This window comes from Eurosta solidaginis, chromosome 1 (genome assembly GCF_040869045.1).
Source record: "Eurosta solidaginis isolate ZX-2024a chromosome 1, ASM4086904v1, whole genome shotgun sequence".
Classification (NCBI taxonomy): Eukaryota; Metazoa; Arthropoda; class Insecta; order Diptera; family Tephritidae; genus Eurosta; species Eurosta solidaginis.
In genome coordinates, this window is record NC_090319.1 from 277,174,976 (window position 1) to 277,193,341 (window position 18,366).

An 18,366-nucleotide genomic window follows, 5' to 3' on the forward strand; every position below is an offset into this window, starting at 1 on the left:
TGCTTACCCTAATGAAACATTTTTGATCCGATGGCAATATGATTATATTTGGAATTTGCTCAATTTTAGCATACCTTGCAGCTAAGAAACTATCAAAACACAGCTCGTCACATGGTGTTGGTTGTAGAGGATAGAATGAACCCTGATTGAAAAGATGACTGACGGTACGTTTTACTTTATCTCCAGCGTTGCTAGAACAGAAAGTTACGTTATTTATTTTGCGTTTTTTGTGTTAAGTATTATTAATAACTTACAATGCCAATTCGTTTGAAATCATATGCTGCACTATATCCGTTGATGTCATTCCAACAACAATGCCATTCAAATCGATCATTGATGGATCGGGTAATACATGCACATTTGGATATGTTTTCCGTAACGGCACTGACATGGTTGGATAAACAGCGTCCGCATGTGCATCCTTATGCGATGTGACTATTAAAATTGTTGTCATTGTGCTGTGAGGTAAATGGTAAAAATTTAATGTTTTTAACTACAAAGCTAACAAAGCTACAACCCTTCTCCTGGTTCGGACGAGATCAAAAAAATCTAAGAAGAGCTCAGCTGTTTTTCGGATAAAAATACATATATTACAGAAACTAAAATGCTAAACGAAATGAAGTAAATCGTTCTGGTTTTCACAGTAAATTTCTAATTGATTTTTGCTTTTACTTTAAGTTTCTTGTAACCTTAATTGTAATATCTTAAAGAATGAATGATATTAAAATGAAAACCGTAAAAATGAAAATCGATACCGATTAACTTCGAAATCGTAACTTGGTGAAATTGCATAATTTTTGAAAAAAAAAAAAAACAAGTAAAGGTGTCCTAAGTTCGGGTGTAACCGAACATTATATACTCAGTGTGAGCTTCAATTGCACATTTCATTTCAGATAAATTACTTTTCTACGTGGCACCGCCCGTTTAAAAAAAATGTCTCCCCATTTCCTCTTACAATAAAACTTGATAAGTGAAATATCATTGATTCAAAACTATTTTTTGCTAAGTTATAGCTTATTATTCTAGTCTACGACCCTTTTATACTTGTTTTATATCTAAGTTGCCGTGGTCTTTAACCGATCCCGTCCATTTTTACTAGACATTTTCTGTTATAAGAAAAATATGTGTGTAGAAAATTGCTTAGTCATAAAAGGTGCGGTGCCACACCCATTTTCAAAAATGTTCGTGTTTTCCAATTTAATGTTATAATCCAATTTAGAAAGTAAAATTCTATTGATACAAAGCTCTTTTCCGCTAAGATATGGCCTATTATTTTCGTCTACGACGCTTTTAAAAATCCTTTATATAAAAGTGGGCGTGGTCTTTAACCGATCTCGTCCATTTTTCCTAGAAATATTTCCTGCTATAGGGAAAATTTGTGTACCCAATTTTATTACGATCCGTTAATTTTTCTTCGAGTTATGGCTCACGAAACATTGAAAATTGCTTAATCATTTTTTAAAATTTGAAGTTTTTCCTATTTATTGTTATAAATCCACTTGGGAAATGAAATACCATTGATATAAAGCTTTTTTTGCAAAGATATATCTTATTTTATTCGACCACGATCCTTTTAAAAATCGTTTATATAGAAGTGGTCCTTAACCGATTTCGTTAATTTTTCTTCAAAGCATTCCTTATAGTAAAGCCAACCTCTGCCGAATTTTGTTACGATAGGTTTAACGATTTTTGATTTATGATTAATAATATTTGTAAAATTGATTTTATCACAAGTGGTCGGTGCCACGCCCATTTTAAAATTTTTTCCAAATTTTTATCAAGAGTCTCAATATCAGTCCACATGTCAAATTTCAACATTCTAGGTGTATTATTTACTAAATTATCAGGTTTTTTGTGTTCTCCAAAATTTTGTATATATAAAAAGTGGGCGTGGTTATCATCCGATTTCACTAATTTTCAATACCAATCTATTCTGGGTCCAGGTAAGCTAGTAAGTTTGCAAAGCCCTAAGTAAGTAAACCGAGAAATTTTTTAGAATCAGAACAATAACCGTTCCAAACTGTTAAATTCTCAAAAAACAAAACTGTAATCATTTAAAATTGTGTAGTTTCAAAGCAGCTAAACAACTGTTTACAAACTTTTTTTAAATTGATTGAGTGTTTCATTTTTCAAATCTAAACCCTTACCGATTTAAATTTCTCGTATTCGATTTCAGAGCCTAAATCGAAAACCGGGCCAGGCAGGTAATTCTGGTTCTTTGTAAAGATGAGGTGAAAAAATTGCATACCTTTCAATACATTTTTTTCATTTCATCCTTTCACAGAATAAGAATTCCTCTCGAGGTCTCTATGAAACGAAACAAAAGTTCCATTTTTTTGTGGTCACGGCTTAAGGCACAGACCGTAGATTCAATTTTTTTCTGTTTTTAATTTTTTACACGGGAATTTATTTGCAAACGGTATGATTAATTGATATTTCTTCCCTCTTTTTCGGTATTTCTTTGTATTTTCGACAATTCGGAAACTTTTGCATTGTAATTTGCTTAAAAATTATAAAATTCGGTTTTTCTTTATTCCGAACCAAAACAAAAAAATTCAAAAACATAGCCACTTCGATATTTCATACTCACCCAATAGCATCCACAATACTCGCAATCATTTTCTCAAAAAATGATTCAAACGATTCAGCCAATGTTATATTTTCGCTTATCAATTTATGCTCCGCATCTAAAAATGGACCAGTCAATACTAAAACATCGGGTTTGTGCTCCTTTAAGTATGCAATCAAGTCGTGTAATGGTTCATACACCAAATCATCGTCATGCGTGTAAGGACCGGCAACAATTACAAAACTTAATGGATCCGTCAGCTGTGGTGGTGTCGGAGGGCTAAGCTGTCGTTCGGCTAGAACTTCATCTACAATGAAAGTATCACCTTTTGGATTTTTGCCTGATAATATAGCAATTTGCCCAGGAAAAACAGCGACCGATTTTGCTTTGGAAAGATTCAAGCGTACAGTTAGGCAACGTGCCTCATCAGTGCCAGCCAACATAGTGGATGAAGGATCTAGTGGACCCTCGTGATCGCAACAAATTGTGCCGATAGTTTTTGTCAGTTCCTATAAGGATAGTAATACTGAAGTTACATCAACAATAAAAAGTGGTTTGATTTAAAAACAAACAAATTAAACAAATTATTATATTTGTTAGTATTAATTATTAGTTTGGGGTAGTACCAATACCAAAAGTACTAAGCATTCGATTTGTAAAAGTATCGGCAGAACTATTCTGACAAGTACTCAATATGGACTCAGTACTTGAAAAGTACCCGGTAACTGAGAATTTGCTTAATCACAGTATCTGGAAATGCTCACTACGGAAACAAGTACTTAGAGCCCACAAAGTTCGCGGCACTATAAAAGTACTCAGTATTTAATAGTACTAAGTTTCGGATAACTACATCGAGACTTATAATCCAAACTTTTTAGAATGGATTGCAAGATTAGTGCGTTTTTCACTAAGCAAATTTCCAAATTAGGGAACATCCCGATGACATGAATAAAAAACCTTTCGCTAGGGGGCGCAGGGATAGCGATTTTCAAAAAAAAATCGTATGACTGGAAATTATGTTTTCGAGTTTTAATTACCTTACCGATAACTTAGATACCTAAATCTTTGAATATAGGACTCATTAGGTTGTAATAAAAATTTTTCTATATATGTATTATATTTGAGGTTTCGGTGATCGGCTTTTAAGCAATATCCCTGTGAGCTAGAGACCTAAAATGTAAAACGTGGTTCAGTGTTCAATGACAATTTAACACATGAGAAAAAAGTTCCGCTAGGTGTCGCGCGGATCTATGTAGATATTGCTTAAAAGCCGATCACCGAAACCTCAAATATAATACATATATAGAAAAATTTTTATTACAACCTAATGAGTCCTATATTCAAAGATTTAGGTATCTAAGTTATCGGTAAGGTAATTAAAACTCGAAAACATAATTTCCAGTCATACGATTTTTTTTTTGAAAATCGCTATCCCTGCGCCCCCTAGCGAAAGGTTTTTTATTCATGTCATCGGGATATTCCCTAATTTGGAAATTTGCTTAGTGAAAAACGCACTAATCTTGCAATCCATTCTAAAAAAATTGGATTATAAGTCTCGATGTAGTTATCCGAAACTTAGTACTATTGAATACTGAGTACTTTTATAGTGCCGCGAACTTTGTGGGCTCTATGTACTTGTTTCCGTAGTGAACATTTCCAGATACTGTGATTAAGCAAATTCTCAGTTACCGGGTACTTTTCAAGTACTGAGTCCATATTGAGTACTTGTCAGAATAGTTCTGCCGATACTTTTACAAATCGAATGCTTAGTACTTTTGGTATTGGTACTACCCCAAACTAATAATTAATACTAACAAATATAATAATTTGTTTAATTTGTTTGTTTTTAAATCAAATCTATGTAGAGATTTTGGAAAATCATACGGATCTACTTTTGTAGTTTTATTTTTGATGAGCTGTCTACAATAGCTATTGTTACGAGGCAAAGAAAAAAACAAAAAGGTAAAGTGAGAGACCGAAACCATACTTGTTATAGATTTGTTATCGGAGTGTTAACGGTTTGTTATCGACAGAAACCGGTATTGACGAGTTATTCGTTTGGTATACATTTCCTATCGGCGTGTTATCGGTATCGAATGTTGATGATTGCCGATTTGTTATCGAAGTAATATCGACTATTAAAAGTTTATAAATTCCACAAGCCGATAACTTTTCGATAGAAAATCGATATAATAAATAATAAATCGATAGCTTTTCTATAAAATATCGATATTTTTTCGATAAACTTTTCAAAAATAAATTGATTACTCTTCCGTAACAATTTTAACCGACAAAAGTCGATAACGCGTCAATAACTTTTCGTATTCATAAATGAATTTTTTCCATATATGTAATACTACTACATATTGTAACAAACTTTGAATAGGGCACTACTACTTGCAGCTTTAAACAACTTTTTATACTTTTCAATTTTTATACTTGTTATAATTGTATTCGATTAGTTTAGTGCTCATAGAGATTTTAAATAATTTGTAAAAAACGCTTTTTCTGAAATAAATGTCAGTTGGAAAATAGAAATCGTAACAATTGGTGTCGAAGTGGGATAGTCAAAATAATTTTATTTTTATGAAGATGGCAAAGTTGAGTGAGCTTAAGATTCCCCAACTCAAGAAGGAATTGGAGGAACGTGGTCTATCTACTTCTGGAAATAAAATAGAATTGCAAGCACGATTGCGTGAAGCTATGGAGTCGGAGAACATTAGTGTGGACGAATATGTGTTCAAGCTGGAAACAGAGGCGACCCCACTGGAACTGAGGAAAAAGCAGAAGCTATGAGTTCTTCAACAGGTATGGACGTGAATATGATTATGAATGCAATATCACAAATTTCGTCAAAGATGTCTCAGTTGACTTCTCAAATATCATCGGAGGTGTCGTTGCAGATAAATTCGCAGCTGGATACTCGCATTTCGCAAATGTTTTCCCAGCTAGAAGCACAGAAGTTGGATGTAACATCACAACTGCAAACGCGAGATGCACAAATTGTACAATTACAAGAGAAAGCAGGAAGTATTGAAGCTGAAGTAGATGCAATGAAAACTCTTCTCGAAGAGGTACAATCAACTCATCCCAACGTTTTATTCAGTGGGTTCCAAGTAAAGCCTCCAAATTTCGACGGTATTGCCTTTCACAATCTTTAAGCTTCAGTTCGAGACAACAGCAACAGCAAATCGTTTGAGTACCGCAGACAAGGTCGCTGCATTGGTTGTTTCACTTACAGGTTCTGCTGCTGAAGTACTGCAGTCCGTTCCGGAAGTCGACCTGGGTAATTATGATGCTTTAAGGGCGGCAGTAGAAAGGCGCTATGGTAGTGACCATAGGCAACAAGTATTCCAAATGGAACTAGTTAACTGCTTCCAAAAAGTAGGTGAAACTCTGCAGGAGTACGCAACAAAGATCGAACGGCTAGCGCACTTAGCGTACACTAAGGAATCTGCAGAGTTCATAGAGAATATGAAGTGTCAAGCATTCGTGAGAGGTATACTAGATTCCGACACGAAACGAGCAGCGTACTCAACACCGAAAGGAACGTTTGCTGAAACAGTATCTTTTGCACTGACGCAAGAGACAGCATATCTTCTGAGCAAGCCAGCACACAAAGCTCATCAGGTTGAAATTGAAAAGTCTAACTCCCTGGAGGCAACCATAAAAGATGTAATACAAGAGACCTTATCTAAGTTTAACCGGCGCAGCAGTGCAGATATCAAGTGCTATAACTGCGGGATGACTGGCCATATTGCACGAAATTGTAGTACAACACGAGGCCAATCCAAGGTGAGCTTTGGTGAAAGAAGACAAAGCGGTGGAACTAATAATGGGGATATCAAAACAGCAGCCGTTAAACTAAAACAAACCACCTCAAAGGAGCTTGAGTTGGTTCCCACAACAGAATGCTCCATAGTTCCCGTTTCGCATATTGGACGGGAAAGCAATAACTTGTCGGCGAGGGGAACTGTAAATGGTCGATGCATGGTACTTACTATGGACACAGGTGCAACGAATTCAATCATCCGGTCAAATTTGGTAAAGGGTATTGTAGAACCATTAGTTGGGTTCAAGCTCCGAACTGCTACAGGTGAGGAAGCTGCAATTACCGGTAGGGTAGTTTGCAATGTTATTATTGGAGCTTTGTCAGTTTATCACACATTTTTAGTAGCTGAAATCGTGGATGAACTTATAATTGGCGTAGATTTTATGCTGAATCATGGTTTTACGTTGGATTTGAAAAAGAAACTGCTATTGTGTCAAAATATTGAGATACCTCTTATAACCGGGTGTGCGCACAGTATTCAGGTACGGAAGGTCAGCTTAAGTCATCGTCAACGGATTCCCCCAAAGTCCGAAGCAGTTGTATGGAATAATGTGGAAGGAAGCTGCGGAGTCGGCGAAGTTTGCGTTATTGAAGCTGCTGAAGGAAACACAAGTGAAGCCATTGCAAGAACGCTGGTGCATACTGGAAACGATATTCGGGTTCCGGTAAGAGTACTAAATAATTTTAGTTCAACAGTTATTTGAATAAGGGGATTGTAATTAGGAAATGCCAGCCTGTGGAAGCCATAGTGAATTGCGAGAGCCCTCAAACAGGATGCGACGGATTCCAGGAAGCAAGCGGAGAGGCTTCTAGCTTTTTAAAGACTTGGCTGCTTGGTTTGAAAAAAATTATAGGGTAAAAGTTAACCCAGCCAGCATTTTTTGAAAATTTTGATCAAAAAATATTCAAATATCATACCCCAAGATGATTAAAAACGTTCAAATTTAAAAGCATTTTCTGTGGGAAAATTAACGTATCGTCGGGAGAAAAATGTACCATAAATGTGATTATTCTTGAATAATCATATATGATTCATATTTCGAAACGCTTTTTATTCATATTTGATATCATTGTAAAATTGGGCTTTAATTGTTTTAGATTAATATTTGAATGCTTTTCACAGTCATTTTCTGATCATATTCGTGAACATATTTCAATCATTTTGGTTGAGATTTTTGAATCATTTTTGAATGCGATTATCATGCATTTATTTTTCATATCTCATACAAAATAAGATACTACATACTAATCTTATTTCATCGGGGGAAGAAAGCATGCGGAAGTGAGCTATTTGAACCAAAGGTAATTCGCAAACAAACTAGACCAATATACACCTGCGACTACAACATCCAGCATCAGATATGATCGTCAACATCTTAAAATACGATATGGTACGGGATGTTGAAGCCATATCCAGGTACATATGTCAAGAGAGTTTCACTTACCTGGGGTTCAAATAGTTCACAACCTTTGTATTGTCTAATGGTTGGTTTTGTATTTTCTGGGAAGCCGAAGGTGGAGAAATGGTTGGGGACATCTTTTGTTAGGAGCAGTATATACATTATTTCTGGTCTTGAAGAATAAAATTTTAATATATTTTTTCTGAACTTCATGATTGAAAAAATGTGTGTATGCGAAAAAATAAGAACTTCAATCAAAAGTAAAATTTTAACAAGTATAAAATTCATTATTCAGTCAACAAAGATTGTCAAAAAAGATTCAGAAAGCTGAATGAAAAATGATTAAAAATTTTTGATCACCTAAAGTAAGCACATTTGATTCAAATATAATTCCAAAATATGATTGAAAAACTGTATACAGTTTTTGATCATCAAAAGTATTCATATTTGATTATTTCTTTTGTTCAATTGTATGATAACTCATTTTTTAATCAGAAAGAGTAATCAAATTGTATTGATATGTAGGGAAATTCAAAATTTTATCACCTAAATGCTGAGTGGGAAGGGATTGTTGGAAAAATACAGCAGCATATTCGCTGTGGGCAGTGGGAAACCTGGTAGAACTGCCATTGTGAAGCATCGAATAGATACAGGAGATTCAAAACCAATTCGCCAAGCTCCACGCAGAGTTCCACTAGCAAAACATGAAGAAGCAAAACAAATTATACAGGGCATGCAGGAAAATGGAGTAATTGAGCCATCAGTAAGTCCCTGGAGTTCACCTGTTGTGTTGGTTAAAAAGAAAGATGGTAGCACTCGGTTTTGTGTTGATTACCGGAAGCTTAACGAGGTCACGAAAAAGGACAGCTACCCTTTACCACGGATAGATGATACTCTCGAAACATTATCCGGCGCGAAATGGTTTTCAACAATGGATCTAAAAAGCGGTTACTGGCAGGTGGAGATTGAGGATTGCGACCGTGAGAAGACAGCATTCAGCATTGGTGAAGGGTTGTGGCATTTGGGTTATGCAATGCCCCAGCAACCTTTGAGCGCCTGATGGAGAACGTGCTGAAAGGACTCCATTGGAAAACGTGCTTAGTCTATTTGGATGATATCAACGTTATGGGTAAAAATTTCAATGACCATTTGGAAAAGTTAGAAGAAGTTTTTCAGCGCATAGCATCCGCAGGACTATGATTAAATCCGAGGAAATGCCTATTTTTCCAGTCAGAGGTCACGTATCTTGGACATAAGGTGACAACTGAAGGTGTTCAGACAGATCAGGATAAGATACAGTTAGTTAAAGATTGGCCCCGAGCGGAAAACGTGCACGAAGTTCGAAGTTTTCTAGGACTGTGTACGTACTACCGACGTTTTGTAGCTGGATTCGCCAATGTTGCTCGAAGCCTTCACAATCTCCCTAAGAAAAATTGCACCTTTGTCTGGCACAAGGAACAAAAGGAAGCATTCCAGCGACTGAAAGAACTACTTTGTACCGCGCCTATGCTAGCTTATCTGGTGCAGGGAGAAAAGTTCGTTTTAGATACAGACGCTAGGGCATATCGTATAGGAGGAGTATTATCCCAGATAATAAATGGTTAAGAAAAAGTGATCGCGTATTATAGCAGGGGCCTTGGAAAGGCAGAAATTAATTATTGTGTGACAAGACGAGAACTGCTAGCTGTGGTGGACTGTGTAAAACATTTCCACAAATACCTTTATGGACAAAGATTTCATCTTAGTACAGATCACGCAGCATTGAGATGGCTACTCCAGTTTAAGCAACCAGAGGGACAAGTTTCACGTTGGATTGAAAGGCTGCAAAATTATGAATTTGATATTGAGCATCGTAATGGGGAACAACATGGAAATGCCGATGCGCTATCGCGACAACCGTGTGCCATGGATTGTAGGCATTGTTCCAAAGTTGAAAGGTCCGAAGGAAAAATAGACATAAGGCTAGTGCAAATACAACCCGATGATGAATGGACTTTCAGCGCAATAAGAAATAGTCAACTGAGTGATGTGGACATAGGAAAAATTATGGAAGCCAAAGAAACTGGAGATAGACCATCTAAAACTGCAACTGCACCACAAAGTTCTGCGGCTAAGGCATACTGGGTCCAGTGGAATAGCCTTAAAATAATTGATTGAGTTCTTCATCGCGTATGAGAAAGTGAAGACGGAAAACATACTCGTAATCTCATCATAGTTCCAAAATCCAGAGTTAAAACCGTAATAGAGGAATTCCATAACGGGTCTAGTGGATGTCATTTGGGTGTGACTAAAACCCTGGAGAAAATTAAACAGTGATTTTACTGGGTAAACTGTTGAAAATCAGTTGAAGAATGGATTCGAAACTGCGCACGGTGTATGGTAGCGAAGGGTCCACACACCAGAAGTTGAGGTAAATTACAACAATACAATGCGGGGGCACCGTTTGAGCGAGTCGCAATGGATGTTGCAGGTGCGTTTCCAGTTAGTGACTCTGGCAACAAATATGTATTAGTCGTTATGGATTACTTTAGTAAATGGCCGGAAGTTTACGCGTTACCAAACCAGGAGGCAAAATCCATTGCAGAGGTTTTCGTGCAAAACTGGGTAGCCAGGTTTGGAGTGCCAATTGAAATACATTCAGCCAAAGGAAGAAACTTTGAGAGCGCAGTATTCAGTGAGATGTGTTGTTTGTTGGGAATTAAGAAAACGCGCACAATACCTCTGCACCCACAGTCAGATGGAATGGTTGAAAGATTTAACCGTACTTTTGAAGAACACTTGCGGAAGGTAGTGGGGACGTGTCAACAAAATTGGGACAAACACATCCAAATATTCCTATTGGCTTATCGCTCCGCTGTGCACGAGACTACCGGACAATCGCCTGCAAGAACACTTTTTGGTAGCGATTTGAGGCTTCCGTGCGATTTAGTATTTGGGAAAGGTGTTGCCCCTGCAATGGGAGATAACAGTTATTGGGAAATGGTGCAGAGTGAAATGGATGAGTTGCATCGTAATGTGAGGGAACATATGCGGATAAAGAGTGACAAGATGAAAGATCGATTTGATAGAGCTGTAAATTCAGATGGGTTCAAAGAAGGTGCCTTGGCACTACTGTATAATCCACAGAGAAAGAAAGGCATTTCTCCAAAACTGCAAGCTCGTGGGAAGGTCCATATAAGGTTATTAAAATATTGAACGACGTTGTGTACCGTATAAAGCGAAGCCAGCCCGGACAAGGAAAAGCCAAAGTAGTTCATTTGGAAAGATTGGCACCATATGGGTCGAAGAATTGTATGTCTAATCGGGACGATCAGACTTAATGGAGAGCAGTGTAACAAACTTTGAATAGGGCACTACAAATTGCAGCTTTAAACAACGTTTTATACTTTTCAATTTTTATACTTGTTATAATTGTATTCGATTAGTTTAGTGCTCATAGATTTTAAATAATTTGTAAAAAACGCTTTTTCTGAAATAAATGTCAGTTGGAAAATAGAAATGGAAACAATATATTTCTACAAAAGGCTACCCACTCAGCATTTAGGTGATTCAATCTTGAATTTCCCTACATATCAATTCAATTTGATTACTCTTTCTGACTAAATAATGAGTTATCATACAATTAAACAAAATAAATAATCAAATATGAATACTTTTGATGATGAAAAACTAAAAAGCATTTTTCAATCACTTTTTGGAATCATTTTTGAAGTCCTTTAATGACTAATTATTAATATTTCATAATAACCAACAAAAAGAATAATCAAATATGCTTACCTTTGATGATCAAAAACTGAATATAGTTTTTCAATCACATTTTGGAATCATATTTGAATCAAATGTGTTTACTTTAGGTGATCAAAAATTTATAATAATTTTTCTTTCAGCTTTCTGAATCTTTTTTGAATATATTTGTTGACTGAATAATGAATTTTATACTTGTTGAAATTTTACTTTTCATTAAAAATTTTATTTTTTTCACATACACATATTGTTTCAATCATGAAGCTAAGAAAAAATATATAAAAATTTTATTATTAATGCAAAAGATATTCTTCAAGACAAAAATAATGTAATGCTGCTCGTGGACGAAGATTTCCCCAACCATTTCTCCCCTTCAGCTGCCCAGAAAATACATAATGATTGGACAAAGGTTGTGAGCTATTTGAACTCCAGGTAAGTGAAAATATCTTGACATACCTGGATACGGCTTCAACATCCCGTATCGTATCCGTATTTTCCGATGTAGACGATAATGCTGCTGTTGGATGTTGTAGTCGCAGGTGTATATCGGTCAAGTTTGTTTGCGAGTTAGCTGTGGTTCGAATAGCTCACTTTCGCATGCTTTCTTCCCATGATGAAATAAGATTATTATGTAGTATCCTATTTTGAATGAGATATGAAGAATAAATGCATTCAAAAATGATTCAAAAATCTCAACCAAAACGATTGAAATATATTCACGAATATGATCAGAAAATGATTGTGAAAAGCAGTCAAATATTACTCTAAAACTATTAAAGCTCAATTTTACAATGATATCAAATATGAATAAAAAGCGTTTCGAAATAGGAATCATAAATGATTATTCAAGAATAATCACATTTATGGTACATTTTTCTCCCGACCATACGTTAATTTTCGAACAGAAAATGCTTTTTTGATCAAAATTTTCAAGAAATGCTGGCTGGGTAGGTACATTCCCAAACATCAGAGCGCCGATATATTGCTGTTTAAACGTTTTTGTTTTTGTATTCAACAATCGAATGTACCTAAATTTAAATTTTGTCTTGTCACACTTATGCTGCTACAATCACAAAAATTGTATAGGCTGTCTTGTTTTGATTTCGAATTCAAAACACATTGCGAGCATTTTCTATTAGCAATATAGGAGTATTACATATATGATTTTTTCGAACCCTGCCTAAATTATTTTTAAATAATCCCGAAATTATCTTCAAATGCGTGCGGAATGATTTGAAGATTGATAATGATCTCAAAATCGACGGAATTGGAATTTTTTCGATTTGGAAATTTTGGTATTCTGTGTTTCAATCTCTTTCGATCCAACTTCGAATCGTTCGATTTTGTGTATTCTGCATTTCGATCGTAGTTCCGTTTTTCTAAGTTGCAAATTTGTTGGCGGGAAAAAATATTTTCTTTTTATTTTTTTATTAATTTATAACAGAATTTTAACAAAAATGTAAGTAAAACTTGTTAAGAAACGAAGAATGTTTATTTTTTATGTGTCCAGGTCAAAAACAACATGTCGATGTCGAAGTCCTTGGACGTATTTGCCCCGCAAAAGTATCTAACACATACTTGAAAGCATCCTTATTAAGTCGAAAGTTTTTTTTGAACCTAAATAAGAAAATAAGTCATTAAACTTTACCACTTTTAAGTTCAATTTCTTACAATTCGTCACTCATCTCAAATGGATTCCACAAATCTCGCAATATTTGCCTTTCCATTCTCACCATTTTCGCCATTTTCGTATGCGTTGCTTTCCAACTCCACAAATAATGCCGCGGCTATTGATTCCAGTTAGCTATAATTTCTGTCTGTTCGTTGGGTCCAGTTATATGCCAAAGCAAGCTGCCGGAGTAGAGGAAAGTGAAGCGAAAACGTAAACAATCCTTGCGGAAAGAATAAATAAATATTCATAAAGTATTTTAGGCCAGTGCAATGAAATTAGCATCCATAAAATTCAGAAAATGTCAACTTTATTCGTGCAGGAATCCGTTTTAACAAAACTTGGTGGCCACGGCAGGGAATTGGCCAAAAGAACGACAAAAACACACATACAATTATGAAAGCACTTCACTCAAAAAAATATAACATTGCGGCAATATATTCTATTGCTTTTTTTTTTGTACAAAATGGCGTGGATAATAAAATATAAACGTTTTTCAGTGTTTTTTACAAATTTTCTTTAATTTATTTTGTTCCAATGTTCACAAATTCCGTACAAACAGCTGATTTCGAAGAATTATTTGCTCTTCCTCTTCACGTTACGATTCCGTCGTAATGCAGAATACCCAACTTCGAATAAAACGGAGCGTAGAAAGGGAACGTATTCGAAGTGCAGATAGGGGTGACAGTTTTGTTAAAAGTATGATAAATTTGTGGAACTGTGTTAAATTGAATATAAACAAAGAAGCATGTCTAAGTTTGGGTGAAACCGGACATTATATACCCAGCTGTGCACTTGAAATGCTGTTGTTGTTTGCTTTGTGGTTCCAAGTGTTACAAGGCTGCGCAATAATATATATATGGTTCTATTCGGAACTCATTTTCATTCAAAAGAAACAAAAAGGATACAGAGGCTAGCGCTAATGAACTTCAATGTAATATCTTTATGTTTTGCGTCATAAAACCAAAACACCTACCAAAGGTCATTAGCTTAGCGTTATTCGTTTTTGAATTATATTGTAACGAATTTAGTGAAACTCCGCTTATTTCCAACCTTCTGAACACGTTCGAATCGCTAAATTGTCCGATATTTAGTAATGCAAAATGGTCTTTATTAGACTACTTTAAGATACTTCACAATAACACTTATACTTCACAACTGATAGCGTGCTTAAATCAAACTGATTACTTATTACTCAGCTTTCGCTGTTTTTATAATCTCTGTTGTCTCGTCCACCCAATTCTCCTAAGGTCTAGTAACTTCTCGAAATTCATGCTTGGTTACCATCCATATATGTACATGTATATTTGTAGTTTATAGTCTCTTGGATAGCCAGATGCGTGTGTATATGTAAGTACTACTTTGACTGATGACTAACTACATCTGTGTGTGAGTTATCTCTTCGTTGCCTTGCATGTATGTGGGTAAATGATGATTAATGTGTTTATGTAGCTTGCTTTAATGTTTTGTTGTTGTGCATTTACTTAGTACAGCTTAGAGATGGTAATATTCGTCACAATATCATTTTTTCCATTTTTCAAAAATTTCGATATTAAAAAAGTGGCCGTGGTTATCGTCCGATTTCGCTCATTTTCCATACCAATCTATTCTGGGTCCAGATAAGCCCGTGTACCGAGTTGGGTGAAGATATCTCAATATTTGCTCAAGTTATCGTATTAACGGACGGACGGACATGGCTTGATCAATTTTTTTCGGCACTGATGATTTTGATATATGGATGTCTATATTTATCTCGATTCCTTTATACCTGTACAACCAACCGTTATCCAAACAAAGCGATAATACCCTGTGTACAAGTACAGTTGTGTATAAAAAGTAGGAGTGGCTTTCAGGCGATTTCGCTCGTTGTAGCTATTAAAAAAATGTTTATGCCAAATTTCGTTCGAATTGCGAGATTTTTGTCCGACTTATGGCATTGGGCGGCCACCGTGGTGTGATGGTAACGTGCTCCGCCTATCACACCGTATGCCCTGGGTTCAACTCCCGGGCAAAGCAACATCAAAATTTTAGAAATAAGATTTTTCAATTAGAAGAAAATTTTTCTAAGCGGGGTCGCCCCTCGGCAGTGTCTGGCAAGCGCTCCGATTGTATTTCTGCCATGAAAAGCTCTCAGTGAAAACTCATCTGCCTTGCAGATGCCGTTCTGAGTCGGCATAAAACATGTAGGTCCCGTCCGACCAATTTGTAGGGAAAAATCAAGAGGAGCACGACGGAAATTGGAAGAGAAGCTCGGCCTTAGATCTCTTCGGAGGTTATCGCGCCTTACATTTTTTTTTTTTTTTTATGGCATTAAAAGTATTTTGGAAAGAGAAACACAGGGGCGGGCTTCGCCCATTTTCAAAATTTTTTTAAGTTTTGTTCTTAGCTCAACCACACCACTAATGAGATAGAATATTAGTCAAATGTAGTTAAATACCATAGAGTTATTGCAAACTTTGCTCAAGTTAGACCTTTAGGGAAAGTGGGCGTGGTCTTGATAGTGTCTCTGCCAAATTTCAATGTAATCTCTATAACGGCTTTTGATTTATGGCTTGATAAACTTCCAAATTTTAGCAATTCTGTTCGTTTCATTTTCTGTAGTAGATTTTTTGACAGCTAACGACTTTTGAGTTGGTAGCACTCATGGCTCAACTATATGGTTGGCTCATATCTACAGCAATAACATACCTTTGTTCACATTGCCAAAATTAGCGTGTTGGTGTTAGACGAATGGAAGGAATGCAAACATAAAACTTAGCAGCATTTGTAAGTAGTAAGAAAATGTTGTAAATTCGTTGGTTTCTTTTTAAGTTTGCCATCTCCTTCGCACAATCCCTACTTCAGTGAAATGAAAAAAATAAAATCAGCTGGCGAGATGAGCCAACCATATAGTTGAGCCATTGTAGCACTGAACTAAATACGTGTACATTTGTGTATACATAAAAGATCTCGCCATATTTAAAAGAAAAAACACTGAAAGAGTAAACAACTTAAAGATGATGTAAGGAAAATAAATAGTTTGCTTACGTGCGAAACTATTTAAATGTTAATAATTCTATCAGTATCTTAAAATTTTGTGTACGTTTCTTCTTAATTTCTACAAAACAGATGTTTTATATTAGTGCTGCCAGCTCTCATAAAATTGATCCAGATCGTTCCAATGAGATTTGAGCCAGAGCCAGAGCTCGATAAACCAATGGAACGGCCCTATTGACAATATTCAGAATCACAGTCGGGATGAATTTTTCTTCTTTACAGAGTTGCAAGCAATATGCTAATGAGCTGAATACAATCGAAGGCGCAAATATGGTCATGTTTCGTAGCAGATTATAATTTATTAATTTTGATATTGTGAAAATGCCGGGACATAGCATTTCCCGGCGCGACACTTAAAATTTGTGAAAAATACGGGATGTCCCGGCCAATACGGAACATTTGGCAACGCTAGTGATGCCACGCCCATGTATAAATTTTTTTTGGAATTTATTTTTTGCGTCATAAAACCAATCTACCTACCAAGTTTCATTACCTTAGCGGTATTCGTGTTTGAACTATATAATTTTTTCCATTTTTTAAAATTTTCGATATGGGGCGTAGTTATCGTCCGATCTCGCTCATATTCAATATCAATCTATTCTGGCTCCATATAAGCCCGTACACAGAATTTGGTGAAGATATATCAATATTTACTCAAGTTATCGTGTTACGGACGGACATACGGACCATTTCTCCAATGCCCACAATCCTACGCCTGCGTTCTCCAACGCCTTTTTTGCTACATCCACCCACTCACCTGTGAATGCTCGTCCACTTGACTCAACTCGTAATCGTCCGGATTTGTGCCAAACACCTTTTGACATATAGCTTTGCCAATGTGAAAAATACGATCAGCTGCGATATCACACCTTTCGCGCAAACAATCATACATATAATTGGATTTAGTGGGCTCATCGAGTGTTTTGCCATTATGTCGTTGTAGTTGTTTAACATGAATTTTCTTTTGGTGTGTTGTTGCCCATTTTACGGTACCGATAAGCGTTGGATTGCCAAATGTGTAAACGATCTTGCCGGAGCCTGCTGTAGCATTGTGGGTGCGTGGTGTACCAGTACTGTTACGAGAGCGAAAATAAGGAACAAATTTAGTATGCATGTTCGGGTGAGTGAGTATGTGTGTGGTGTCTATATAAGCTCATATCAATAGGCAATGAATAACGAAAGATTACCGTTGAAGCAATGAATATGTGGGTGTTTGGTTTTAACCGAAAAAGGTGTTATAATAAAAATTTATTTGATCACAAAAATTGTGTTTAGGAAAAAAGGAATGCCATGGAAATGCTTAAGGCCAACTATGGACTATATGCCACGTAAATGTCAGATTCAATAAAGCCAAACTAATGTACATGAGAGCCTGCTGTGATTTTTTATACCTTTCATGAAAATGAAATGGTATATAAATTTCGTCACGAATCCCAAAATTGTAAGTCCTTAAAGGAAAATAGGTAGACCCACCATTAAGTATACCGAAATAATCAGGATGAAGAGCTGAGTTTGAGATATCTTGATAAAATTTGGTGAGCGGGTGTATTTGGGTGTCCGATTAGACATTTGTCGGAACCGACCGGATCGGACCACTATAGCATATATCCTCCATACAACAGATTTTTCAGAAAAAGATGATTTTTGTCACATCTTCCTCAATTTATCAGATTGAAGCTTCAAACTTCACCTTATACTTACGTATATTGCACATATTATTGTCTGAAAAAATTTATGAGATCGGTCCTATATATAGTATATATGCCCACAACCGATTGTTCAGATAAGAAACTTTTCGTAATTACTGCCCTATTTTAAGAGCTAGAGGCTTCAAATTTCAACGAATGCTTACGTATATAGCAGATATTGTTGTCTGAAAAAATCATAAAGATCGGTAGTATATATAGTATATATATGGTGGTATATATACTACATATATTTTTTTTTTTTGCAATTTCAGCACCATTTTAACAGCTAGAAGCTTCAAATTTAACCAAATGCTTACGTGTATAGCGTATATTGTTGTCTGAAAAAATCAGAGAGATCGGTGATATATATAGTATATATCTCATACAACCGATTGTTCAGATAAGAAACTTTGCGCAATTTCTGTCCC

The 18,366-nt window shown here is 35.9% G+C and overlaps 1 protein-coding gene across 1 annotated transcript in view; it reads right to left on the minus strand.

The window, feature by feature from the left end:
* PolA2 (DNA polymerase alpha subunit B) overlaps window positions 1-18,366 on the minus strand; it is a 349,615-nt gene that overhangs the window by 677 nt on the left and 330,572 nt on the right. Inside the window, exons 4-7 of the mRNA XM_067760902.1 lie at window positions 17,008-17,323; window positions 2,591-3,078; window positions 255-458; window positions 8-191 (exon numbers count right to left, since the gene is read on the minus strand). Of these exons, the coding sequence (XP_067617003.1) occupies window positions 8-191; window positions 255-458; window positions 2,591-3,078; window positions 17,008-17,323 (1,192 nt within the window). The remainder of the gene's footprint in view (window positions 1-7; window positions 192-254; window positions 459-2,590; window positions 3,079-17,007; window positions 17,324-18,366) is intronic.